The sequence below is a fragment of the Columba livia genome, chromosome 5, assembly GCF_036013475.1.
Source record: "Columba livia isolate bColLiv1 breed racing homer chromosome 5, bColLiv1.pat.W.v2, whole genome shotgun sequence".
In the NCBI taxonomy this organism is placed as follows: domain Eukaryota; kingdom Metazoa; phylum Chordata; class Aves; order Columbiformes; family Columbidae; genus Columba; species Columba livia.
The window spans coordinates 9,593,134-9,605,760 of NC_088606.1; the positions used below are offsets into that span (position 1 = coordinate 9,593,134).

Below are 12,627 nucleotides of genomic sequence, written 5' to 3' on the forward strand. Positions count from 1 at the left end.
GGTGGATGCCCCATCCCTGGAGACATTCAAGGCCAGGCTGGATGGCACTCTGAGCAACCTGATCTGGGTGAAGATGCCCCTGCTCATGGCAGGGGTTGGACTAGATGACCTTTGAAGGTCCCTCCCTACCCAAACCATTCTCATTCTATGAAATAAACAAGGCAGCACTGATGCTTTGCTGCCCAACTGATGCTGCTCGAACATCAATCACTGGCCAAAGAAATAACCACGAGCTGGTGGGACAGGCAGAGATAAAGTGGTCATCATCCATGGGCATTTATATGAATACATTTCATCCTGCTGGAGTCAAACAACCATGCACAGGGGTCCTGCCCGCACAACACAGCACAACAGCTCTTCCCCAGTCCCTCTGCTACCAAAAATTGTGGACATCGTTGTATCCAACGTGACAGGAGGGAACGCTGATTAACTGGTGCAGCAGTGTTTGCTTTAGCTTTTTACAGCATGTCACAGAGACTCATTTAAAGATTAACAGAATTTAAAGGCAGAACAATCCCTCTCTTCCCCTTCCAAGGGCAGAAAGGCTTCCACCCCAAAAAGGTAATCCAGACCAAAAATTAGGGTAGATTCTTATCTGGTACAAAGTCACAGGTCATTTTAAAAAAGAGGTTATTTCTGGGAACCAGCTGTCTCACAAAAAGTCAGTCTGCCCTAGATCTGACCCTGATGTAAGTCAGCACAGCCTTCGGGCTCTTGTGTTCTACAACAGCTGACTACAGCCACCCAGGGGTCCTGAACCAGACAAGGGTCATCACAGGGGAGCAGAGATGTATTCCAGCAGCATGACGTTCCCCTACATAAAAGCAAGAAGAGGTAATCAAATAAACCAATTTATCCCAAAACTTCCCATCTTCCAGAGAAGTTTCAGCTGTGTTCAAGACAGAGTCAAAGTAATATGCAAAAATTTGACCCATAGTCCTGATACTGCCTCTCAGCATCGCTTTAAAGAGCACATGAGGAAGGCGGGAAACTGTTATACAGATCGCACTTGTGTGAAATTTCATGCTTTTGCCAAGAAGAGAGGAATTTTCTCAGTTTTGTTTATGTTCAACCAGCAAACATCACAGGAACTGGCAGCAGGAGTTCCTGAGGACTTGTCTCCAAGGAAACTCAAAATACCTAAAAATCACTCCTTATTTATTTTGATGCAAACTTGCCAAAGGTCACTCTTACTTGAGAACTGAGGTGTGGTGTATTTCAACATCAGTCACATTTAACATAAACCGCTCTTGCGTGCAGTGACAGCAGCAACCCAGCAGCTGATACCGCTTTTGTTCTCAGAGAGGAGCAGACTGCCTCTATCCCACTTCCAAAGAAAAGACTGACCAGTTTCCAGACTGGTAACGGCTCAGAGCCTGAGAACAGCCCTGCAGAAGTCACTTCAGCCCAGCAGGCCTGTGTTTCCTAATGCATGACCCACTGAATCAGATTGAGTGACATAAGAAGCCTGAGACAACAGACATTACAAAGCAGCCCAGGAGTGCAGAGCTCCCAGTGGTCTGTGATTCCACTGGAAAGATTTTAGGCATCTGTAAGTTGAAAAGCTGCACTTAAGTTGACCAAATAACAAATCTAGGAGGACTTCCTAGCTTAAATGCACGCTTGCACCAAATACTGAGCCTTCCCTAGGAACAATCACAACCTCCACAACAAAAGGCAAGATGGATCCGTCAGGAGTGGATACAAGGGTCCAAGCAGTAAAAAAAAATAATGATTTCCAATACAGTGTTAAAAAAACCTGAAGTTCCTACACCCAGATGTCAAAAACAGAAAACAACTCAGCTATGGCAAGGATCACCAAGATTCTCATTGTACCCAAACAGCAAAACCAGAGCTGGAGAACCTCAGATGAGATCAAGAAAGGGAAAGAAGTCAGGGAAGGGAGGTCTCCTCCTAAGCACTAGTTATCTGCAGGCAAGAAATAAGACTACACTCTGAGAGGCTGGGAACAAAGGAAGAACACAGCATTCTCACCATGTCTCAACACTGGATCTGTTATCAAATGAAAACAACTCTCAGAAAATCAGAAAAGCACACATTGTGTTTAACAACATTTACACTTCTCTGAAGGAAAAGCATGGACACCCATTTGTTACTACACTAAGCTCATTCAAGGTTTACATTTCCAGACATTCAAATAACTTCCTAATATAAGGCTGTATTGCTTCTCCCATCATACTAGCTACAGTGCATCATGTTTTAAATACCTAGTAGATGAAATGCACACGTGGCATGTATCTGAAGACAAAGTATTTTATAGCTCTTCTTACTTCCAAGATCATATTAAACAGCACAACTCATAGAGAGGCTTGGCACCTCTGGGTCTGCCAGTCCCATACCAACACCATCTTGGATCACCAGTCTCCAGTCAGTCATGCAACCAGGCAGGTCGCTTGTGATTCTCAAAACTGCATGCGTCAGATCAGCAAAAAGCACCTGCTTAGCATGGGAGCAGCAAAAGCAGCTTCAGAAATCTCTACAGAGGTATATATACCACGCTGGCTACGTGTGCTGCAGATGCCCCACAGCTTTGCATTTGGTCTGATACATAGAATAGGGCACTTGGGATGAAACCACAAGCTGCAGAGATGACAAGCAAAACCCAGAAGGAAACAAGACCTGCTTAGGAAGGCAGGAGGAGAAATACAGCCAGACAGCCTGCGTTTCCCCACAGGGCCGGGGAGCAGACGCAGCTCAGCTGTCTACATAGATACAGATGCTGCTTTTTCCCCAGGAGAATTCCCATGGGCAAAAACCTACTGCTTGGGGTTGAGATTTGGACCTCAGCCCTGCCAGTGCCACAAGGCATTGTGGTACTGGAGATAAAATAAACAAACAAGAGCAGTTTCCCTATTCCTCACTACGGTCTGTTGTGCATATCTGGCACAAGATAACTGCAGCACCCGGGCGGCAGCACGCAATAAACATTTGCTCAAATACTTTCCATAATGAACAGGTTACATTTCTGCCAGCACTGTGCTCTGCACAAGTGTCCCAGTAAGGAAATACAAACCTCTCCCAGTGTCCCACTTTAGAAGAGGGACAGGCAAAAGCAACTTAAAAAAAAAAAAAGACACACCACCTTGCATTCTGGCCTGAAATGTTTTCTGCTCCTCAAAAGTAAAATCCTAGATAGTATTTAATGATAGATATGAACACTGAGTCTCCCTCTTTCACCATGATGCATTTCACAGAGTTGTGTATATTTGCCACTTCAGTACTTTTCCAGAATATTAGAGAGCGCTCCGGCCTGCCCCAGGCTGTTTGCAAGTGAGACACCCCCACGAGAGGCAGCCTGATTGTTCCCAGGGGCATCTGCTACCGGTTTCTATAATAAATGATTCTTCCTAAGCAGACAAATGTCTCTTCAGCAAGCGTAGCCACCGCACCCTGAAGCTGGACTCACATTACAGCTCTCAAGCTGCAGCGGCTCCTGCCTTCAGTGCATCTGTGGCAGGGCCAGGGCCTGAGTATTCATGCAGAAAAATAAGGCACCAAACAAAAGAGAGAAATCCCCTAGGAAAATGAAACCATAATCCCCACAGCTTGGCAAAGAGATTCGGAGGCTGGCACAGTTCCCATAACAACTTAACCCGTTATTTTAGGGTAGAATGGGTTTTTGCTTACAGGTTTCCTTTTCCCAAAGCAGAGTGCTGGTCCAAGTGCCCCAGGGTCAGATCCTGCCCACGGGCAAGGAACATGCTGCCCACACATGCACTGCCTTTCCCTTCATTTTACCTGCCCACCCAGGAGGCATGGAAAAGCATCACCCTAGGTGGAACAGAAACCTGAATTTCTACAGTGCCCTTGAGGTGTGTGCTAGTGCCTGATCAGGATCTCAGACATGGAAGGGGTCTCCTTTTTCCAGACATCTCTGGAGAGGGACAAGCCCTCCCTCCATAGGCCAGGCTGCCAGTACCTTGTCAGCCTTGTCTCACCCCTAATAACCACCTGCCTGCAGTGCCACCACCACCTCTCTCCCTACCATGACTCCAACAATGAACTTCCCTCCTGGGTTTGCCAGGTCCTGCCATGCCTCCAGCTTCCTCAATCCACATTTCATCGGACAATGTAACTCTCCTGCCAACTGCACAGTAAACAACTGGAGAGGCAAGAGTCAAAAAAACAACTCCAGGCCTGGAAATACAGGATGTGCATCCTTCCTCCCACAGCTGCTGCCGAGGCACCTGGAAACACTATCTGTCAAAAAGCGGAGCCTTCCCAAGGCTAGATCCCCTTCTGCCTGTAAAAAACCCACTTCTCTTGTGACACATAATGAATGACTCTCGGGATCACTGCAGTTCTCCTGGGAATAACCTAAGTGCAGGTTTACACCCTCTGGATAACTGCAGCAAAACAGCACGAGCAGGACATCGCCCTGTCCCAACTCTAACTTCCCACTGCAGCCCCGCACCTCCATGGGGAAAGAGTTTGGAACATAAAAGGCAGCAGAGATTCCCTGTGGCTTCTACTGGGGGCTCCCAAAGCAGGAAATACCTGAGTGATGGAGGGATACAGCTTCTGCACCACAGTGAATTCATCTAGAAGTACCCGGAAAAGATAACCTAACAAGTTCACACCATCCTCTCAGCATAATGATGTAGACAAACCACACCACACCTATTCACACTTGTTTATGTATATGCTTACTAAACTATGTAGGAGAGACATTGTATTATCAAGTATGGCCTGGGGAAGGTAAGATACGTCAGGTCAATGAAACCTTGATGTGACCAGATGTCACATACAGGCAGAGTTCACCATCCCGCTGTATTATTTGTGGAGTGTGCCATGCATCCTGCTCACCAAACACAGAACAGATCCTGTGGGGAAAAAACGTCCAGTAACGACACAATAACAGATTGCATCTTCATGTCTGTGTACACAAGGGCAGAAGCAGGATTACACAGGCAATATCCACACTGGTATGTCGTAACTGCTCCGCAGTTATAAACACTTGACTTAGCAGCCATAAGAATGTTTCTTCAGTGCACAGAACATTTGTAATTCCCTAGTTTATTTTACCAAAGCAAGCTAAAAAGAGGAAAACATCTATTCAAGCAGTATCAAGTTACCATTTATCTGATTCACCAACAAAATGAACTTGTATCTTTAGCTCGCAAGCCCCTACCACTTGAACTGACTAACTGATACCACAAGTAGCACGTGATGTTCCATACGGACCAGCGACAGATGCTTGGCTAGTAGCACTCACAGCTATCTGCTGATGACAGAATAAAACCAAGTCTTGAGCCCACCTCATGCATACAGGAGATGCTGCTCAGCAGTCTCGTCCTGTAACGTCCACTTTACCCATGCGGAACAGCTTCAGCCCGATATGCATCACTCTCCACTTTTCCAAGTCCTGCTGCTCCTTCTCTCACCCTGCACAAATGACAGACTCCTTGTGCCTCCCCACTCAGCCAAATCTTAATCTCCTGGTGAGGCTTTAGAGTAGAACTCCAACGATTAAATGCAAAGCTCTGGCTTCCTGAAACACAGGTCAAGAGGTTGAGCAAATACTCTGGAAGTATCATTATACTCTTGGCTTCTCCTCACACTTTCCTCGACAGCTGCTTTGGCCACTGACTCAGAATACCGGGCTAGATACACCTTGATCTAATCTAGCACAGTTGCTCTTAAGTCTAAACCCCAGCCTTGTGCATCCCTGCACCCAGTTCCTCTGTGTTCAACCTGTGACAGTTCTGTCCTCCAATCTGCTCCCTTACCAGCCTCATCCCCAGATGAAACACGACTTAAAACAACAGTCTCAAACCAGTCCCTGCTGACCACATGCAAATTCCAATTTTTTTTAAAAGGTTTGGAACTTGGTCAAATATATTTATATTATATTTTGGGGGTGGGGGAAAAAAAGAAAAAATTAAAACATGATCACCTCTGACCTAGGCATTCAGTCTTGAAAAGCATCACCCCCAGCTCTACAATGCCATAACTTCAAGAAACAGGTTAAATATACTTTTAAACATGAAGAAAACTGCATTTTTCCTCAGAGTTGCTCACAACGAAGACCAAAGAAGGCAGCTGATCATGTCTAGAACAGACTGCCTAAAACAGATGACTGGAAAATAAACTCTGATCCCAAACAGTTACAAAGTTTAGCAGACTTATAAGCAATGGAAAACAGTGTCTCCTGATAGGAAACATCAAGTTGTCTTAAAAGACACACAGAACAAAGGCATAAACCAGAAAGCATTGTGCCATCTGCACCTACTCCTGCTGTAACTCACACTCACGTCTACAACCTCACCCAGTGCAGGACAACAGCACACCCAAACCATTGCTTTAAGAAGAGGGAAATACTCAAGGGAACACTGGGTAAACAGTTTGCTTTCCCTGTTTTTCCAATAAACATTTCTTGCTCAAACAAAAACAGGGAAAATCATGACCTTGCTTCCCCTTCTGTTAAATATTTACATTTAGTAAAAATGAAAAAGAGGCTTTGTTTAGGGGCAGAGGGAAAGGTCTTAATGGTTAAGTGAAAATTTTGAGTTTGCAAAATGTTTGTCTCCTGGGTAAATACCCATCACATTAAGCAAATGATCAAAGCTAATAAAGCAACTATATTTCCCAAGAAGAATGTGGAGGGGAGAATTACTTTGTTCAAGATGATCCAAAACCCTTCTTATTTGTCGTTAAAAATAGAAGGTAAACCTTTTCAGATAATTACTTTCTACCACCACCAGCCTTCACAGAAAAAACACGCTAGTGCAAGTTAGTGAAGGTCTAAATGTCCACACTCCTGCTGAAGGGAGCCAGTGAGACTGTTGAAGAAACCCAGCCCTGTTCTTCAGAAAAAGGGCAGAACTGAGCTCTTGGCTCTCTGTAACAACACTGCACACGCCAAGCTACACGACATGGCACTTTTCCCCCATGTATTAACATTCAAACCCAATGTAAATCTCATATTTACTTGTACTAAAAGCTTTACAGAGCTGCAAAAACATTTAAAATATTTCTAATCCTCTTAGTAGGTATAGAAGATGTGAAGGTAGATTATGTTTTTCCACTATCAAACCTGCTTAATTTAAGCTTGAAGTCTCTGATTTTCTTCACCTCTTTGTTAACCAAAAAGGAAGCTAGTACCTGTATGAATAAGTAAACACAGGTGAAACTAAAGCGTGATTGTTTGGTGACAAAGCCATAATTTTTTGCTCTTTAGGGATCTGATATCTTGAGACAACATGTTCCAAGAAAATATCTAAAGACAAGACACTCCTAAAATAGTAAAATGAGAAAGGTGAGACTGCAAGGTCTCCAGGACAAAGGTTCTCACTGTCGTATGTTTGTGCACCTTCTAATACACATGGTCTCAACGAGGAACCACAAACCATATCATGATGAAATCAGAAAGCAGTAACAGTCTTAGAGAAGCAAAAACACTGATCAGATCATCCAGTTCATTCCCCAGACACTGCCAGTCTGCTCCCAGTTGTGTGCTTTATAGGATTAAATGCCAACATCTTGAAATATACAAGCAAAATAACTGTGCAGTGAATATACAGTTTCAGGGTCAGAACCACAGAAATACTACAGGTGCATATACTGTCACAAGAGCTCCATCCATCTGCTTTGATAACTGCCCTGCTTCCTAAGCTTTCCCCAAGATAAATGATGGTGCCAGTCTGCACAACGATTTTGTGACATGGGCAGTCACAGTAGGAAAAAAGTCTATTTTTAGATCTCATCCTCCATCTGCTCACACACTACTTGGATATCAAGTCCTCGTTCACAGTCTGTCTTCTGCACTGAGTCTTACTATAATCACCTCATTTAGAGCACAAGGTAGCTCTGCAAAACATCTTTATAAGCAAACTGCTAGGAAAATAACGCACTGTGCTGTTCAAAATAAGACCTTATATGTGATCCTAGAAAATGCTTTATGACTGGAGATAGTAAACTAAGATGTTTATAAAGGGCCACATGTAACTCATGCCACAAACACAAGCAGCTGGCTTTTACAGACAATCCAGAGCCTTCATTCTAGTGAAATAATGAAAACCTCCTTTAATGCCACCACCTATGAGCCCCCAAACACAACTGCTTCACTCTCACAGATACTGCAGGCTCCTCGATGAATCTCAATTAATTTACCCTGTAGAAAAGAGCATGACAAATGCAGAGCATCACAAGGTTGCTAGTCCACACGCAATGCTGACAAGCCAGCTCAGACTTGCAAAGAAGCATGGAATACTCCACGTGGTATGGAGTGGCTCACAATCCATGCTGTCCGGTTAACCCCACAAGTAGCCAGAGAAACGAGCACTGCATTTTAAGCATGACTGATATTTGGGTACTTTTATTTTAGAGTGCACAACTTGAGACATGATTCTCGGAGTACCAAAACCTGACGTTAAAAACAAAACACAGCCTCAAGTACCTTCAAAAGGTATTAAGATGTGCAACCTAAAACTCAGGCTGTTTTTGTAAACTAAGGCCACTGTGTACGTTTTCTCTCCTCAAGTTATTAGAGAACACAGCAATGAGGTTTCTAAGCAGTCAAATGCAGAGTTACAGAAAATATTAGGATATTTTTAATGTTTCACCCATCAGACACATACAAACATGAAATAAAAGATAGTGTGAGTCATGGGAAAACCCAACCAAATGATCTGCTGTCAAACAGGAACATGCTTTTGAATCCATCACTGCAGCACAGCCGTGTCATTCGCTGCCAGCTAGCAGAGCAGTATAAACACTGCAAGCTCTCCTTTTGTGGACACTAATATTTCATTACAGCTAGACAACACCTTGCCTTTCAAGTACACCTTGTACAAGAACTTCTAACCCCTAAACAGGCCTGCTAACATGTCATACAAAACCCTGCAGTAACTACAAACACAGCCTGCCTAGTAGAACATCAGCAAAGCGTTTAGGACATACCTGTGAGTGGGTTAGCAGTGGGAATTAAGAGGAGGGAGTCCTCATTGTGCAGACAGCTTCCTAATTTTACCACCAACAGGCACATTTGCCACCTCTGCAAAGGGGCAAAAGGGGGGGCAAGCAGGCGCAATCAATCTTTTTTGCATTTCAGTACTCATGCCATGGGTCTACCAGAAACACTAATTGAATTCCGAGCTTCTACAAATTCCTGAGCTAAACTGCTCCTGTCAAAAGCTCTTAGCGAGATTCCAGCTCCATTTGTTTGGAGTGACATCCACTACATTATGCTGTCAAACATCAGACCACAGTCAACGCTTCAGACATGCTGGATGAGGTCCAGCAGAAACCCATGCTGGTATGGGAAGCACTAACACAAGCTGCAGGTTTGCCCGGGTAACACAATTATTTTGGGAAGAGGTCACCACCTTACTCACCCCACCAAAACAGCTATAGTTTCTCTGCTAAACATCACTATTTCCCTCCATAATAAAAGCAACTAGGTGAGAGGTACGAGCACTGACAATTTAATCAAACCTACAGGGAAAAATAGGAGAAAAAAAAAAAAGCCTGCCCCTACTCAAATCACATATACTAGTAAACAGTGCATATGTCTTAAAAGCTACAAAACACAGCAGCATAATTGCAGATCAGGACAGAATGGTATGTCTTTGCTTACTTCCAGCAGCATGAGGATAGTTAATCTATTTGATTAATCTCCCACCACTACAGCTCCTATCCATCTGATGACAAGGCAATTTGAAAGGAACCTCACTTGCACTTTCACAAACATATGAATTCTTCATGAGAACTGCAGACTCAACACAAAAAAGGAAGTTCCTTTTAAAAGATGTCATTTGAAGAAAGCATGCAACATCTCCACAGATCCCCAGCATTACGTTCACACCTACTGCATCTTTAGAAGAAATAACAAAAACTAAAAAAGCCATGTTACCTGGAGCATCAGTTCACAGTCATCTCTGCCAACAAATATCATCTCCCGAGGGAGCCGATGGCGAATGCCAGTGCTGCTCACCAAGAACCACGAAGTCACGCTCATTTTGCCGCTTGGCACTTAATCTTTATACATCCTGAAAACAAACAAAAAAAAACCCACAGCACAGTGAGCTATTAATGAAGTGTGGAAGTACACCAGTGCATAGCTGCAGTTCCAAATTTCCCTGTGCCATGGAACCCAGTGCTGCTTTTTGCATTTCATGTTCATGTCTTGAATTCCGCGTGCCAACATGCAGTTGTGAAGTGTGTGCCAGGACCTGCTGCCCATGTGCCACACGCAGGAGCTCTGCAGCTCTTGAAATATTCCTGCAGCAAAGTAAGACTCTTGGTCTGAAGAAAGGACTCTTTAAAAGACGAAGCATGGAGCTGAATCTAATCAATGAAATGATAAAACATGGGGGAGGAGGAGAAGGGGGGGAGACATCTTTCCAGAACATTTCGTCATTGCTAGCACTGAATCACAGCTTGAGCTTCCCTCATCAAAGATCTGGACCAGCAAATCAGTAAGGTGACATAACCTGTCTCCTTTAACCTTTCACAGTATGCTCCCAGGAGCAGTTACATCGGTGCTGGGGAGGAGAACACCCTCCCTATTGCTCATCCCACTTCCACACTGATATAAGCTGGGAGCCCACACATCACTCCTTCCACACGGCATGAGCTGGTCCAAAAACCAAACCACGCTGCCACCCCAGGACAGGAAACACAGGCTGCAGTTCCCACCGGCGGGTTTTGGTGTGCACGGCCCCCCTGTCCCCTGCAACAGGCAGCAGAGCTGTGACCTGCGAGGGCAGCACTTATCGGGACTCTCCCAGCCACACCTGTTTGTTGTCGCTGCTACAGCCCGGCTGCGGGCAGCCTGTTCCTGCGGCCTGTCCTCCTCCCTCTCCCACAATATCGCATTTTCCTCTCGCTGGCTGAAGAAAAAAAAATTAAAAAAATAAATTGGCACACACCAGCCTCTCGTCTTCCCCTCACCCACCTCCTGGGATGGAAACTGCATTCCGAAATTCAGCGAGGGAAGGAGATCTCCATTCCATCTGCGCTCTCCGGCCTCCCCCGCCCCGGCGGCCCCGGCGAAGCGCAGGTGACACCCGCGGGAGGATGAACGGCCTCCCCCGGCGGGGCGCGGGCCTGGGGGCGGCCAGGAGAGCCCGCCGCCCTCTCTGCCGCTGCGGACAACGAACCGCTCCGGGAGCCGGCGGTAAAGGCTTCCGTGCCGCGACATGCGGCCCCGCCGCGCCCGTCGCCCGGCCCTGCCGAGGATCCGCCGCCTCCCCGACAAAGCGCCCGGACAGAGAGCCGGAGCCGCCTCGCACTGCCCCGGGCCGAGCTGCGGGGCGGCCGCCGCGGCCGGCTCCGTCCCCAGGGCCCCGGCTGGGCCGCGCTCGCTGCCGCGCGGAGCGCAGACAGCCCCGGCCGGAGGGGCCGCGGCGGGGCCAGGTGCTGCGCAGGGTCCCCCCACCCTCCTCCGCGGGGCGGACACGGCCCTTTGTCCGCCGCGGCCCGGCTTCCCTTCCCTCCGCCCGCCCGGCCGGCCGGTGCTGCGGGAGCCGCCCGCCCTCCGCCGCCCCTACCTGCTGCGGTCCTCGGCGCGGTGGCAGGCCGGGCGCCGCGCCCCGCCAGCCGGCTCTGCCTGCCCCGCGGGCCGCTCCCGGCGCCCGCCCCGCCCCCGTGCGCGGCAGGTTCCCGACGTCAGGAGGCGGCTCCAGCCGCCGGGCCCGGCCGCGGCCCCACCGCCCTCCCCCGCTGCGGCCCTGCCTGAGCTCATCGGCCCGGAGCCCCCAGCCCGGCTCCGGCTTCGGGCCGTGGCACCTGAGCGGCAGGTGCGGCAGGGACTGACGGGGATTCTGGGTCATGGCTGCAACGCAGGAGCAGCCGTGCCCTGGTTCAGCGTCCCTCATTTCGGGGTCTCTGAGAGGCTCCATGGACATCAGTGGAGCCTCACAACACCTTTGTGAGGTGGATACGGCTGTCCGCGATCTCGGGAGGCCCAGCGCTGGAGGCTGTGGGACAGGGGATGCTGCTTCCACCTGCCAGTGGAGAGAGTCCAAACATCACCTCTTCCCCAACACAGGTCACAGCACCAGCCTCTTCCCCCAAACATCAGACCACAGTCAACGCTTCAGACACGCTGGATGAGGTCCAGCAGAGACACATGCTGCGAGCTGGGTCTCTAGCTTGGAGAAGAGGAGACTGAGGGGTGACCTCATTAATGTTTATAAATATGTAAAGGGTGAGTGTCAGGAGGATGGAGCCAGGCTCTTCTTAGTGACAACCAATGACAGGACAAGGGGAAATGAATAAAAACTGGAACACAGGAGGTTCCACATAAATACAAGAAGAAACTTCTTCACAGTGAAGGTAATTGAGCACTGGAACAGGCTGCCCAGGGAGGTTGTGGAGTCTCCTTCTCTGGAGACATTCAAAACCCGCCTGGACACCTTCCTGTGTAACCTGATCTTTGGGTTCCTGCTCCGGCAGAGGAATTGGACTAGATGATCTTTTGAGGTCCTTTCCAAACCCTAACATTCTGTGATTCTGTGATTTTGTGGTATGGAAAGCACTAACACAAACTGCAAGTTTGCCCGAGTAACACAATTACTTTGGGAGTAACACAGTTGCTTTACTCCCCCACCTGGGTCCCAGCACCAGCCTTCTCCCTCTCACCCTCCACCGGCTGCAGGGAGT

At 47.5% G+C, this 12,627-nt stretch overlaps 1 protein-coding gene across 8 annotated transcripts in view; it reads right to left on the reverse strand.

Annotated features, from left to right (window-relative positions):
• The window catches only part of CEP170B (centrosomal protein 170B), a 58,381-nt gene extending 46,724 nt beyond the window's left edge, over positions 1-11,657 (reverse strand). For 6 of the 8 annotated variants that reach the window (XM_065063314.1, XM_065063313.1, XM_065063316.1 and 3 more), the window contains exons 1-2: positions 11,514-11,657; positions 9,875-10,010 (exon numbers count right to left, since the gene is read on the reverse strand). In XM_065063314.1, coding sequence (XP_064919386.1) covers positions 9,875-9,979 — 105 coding nt within the window. In that variant the 5' untranslated portion in view covers positions 9,980-10,010; positions 11,514-11,657. Of the gene's footprint in view, positions 1-9,874; positions 10,011-10,755; positions 10,860-10,918; positions 11,413-11,513 lie in introns of those variants that run through there. The other 2 variants (XM_065063310.1, XM_065063309.1) reach the window with 2 other exon arrangements.
• Positions 11,658-12,627: the final 970 nt, after the last annotated feature.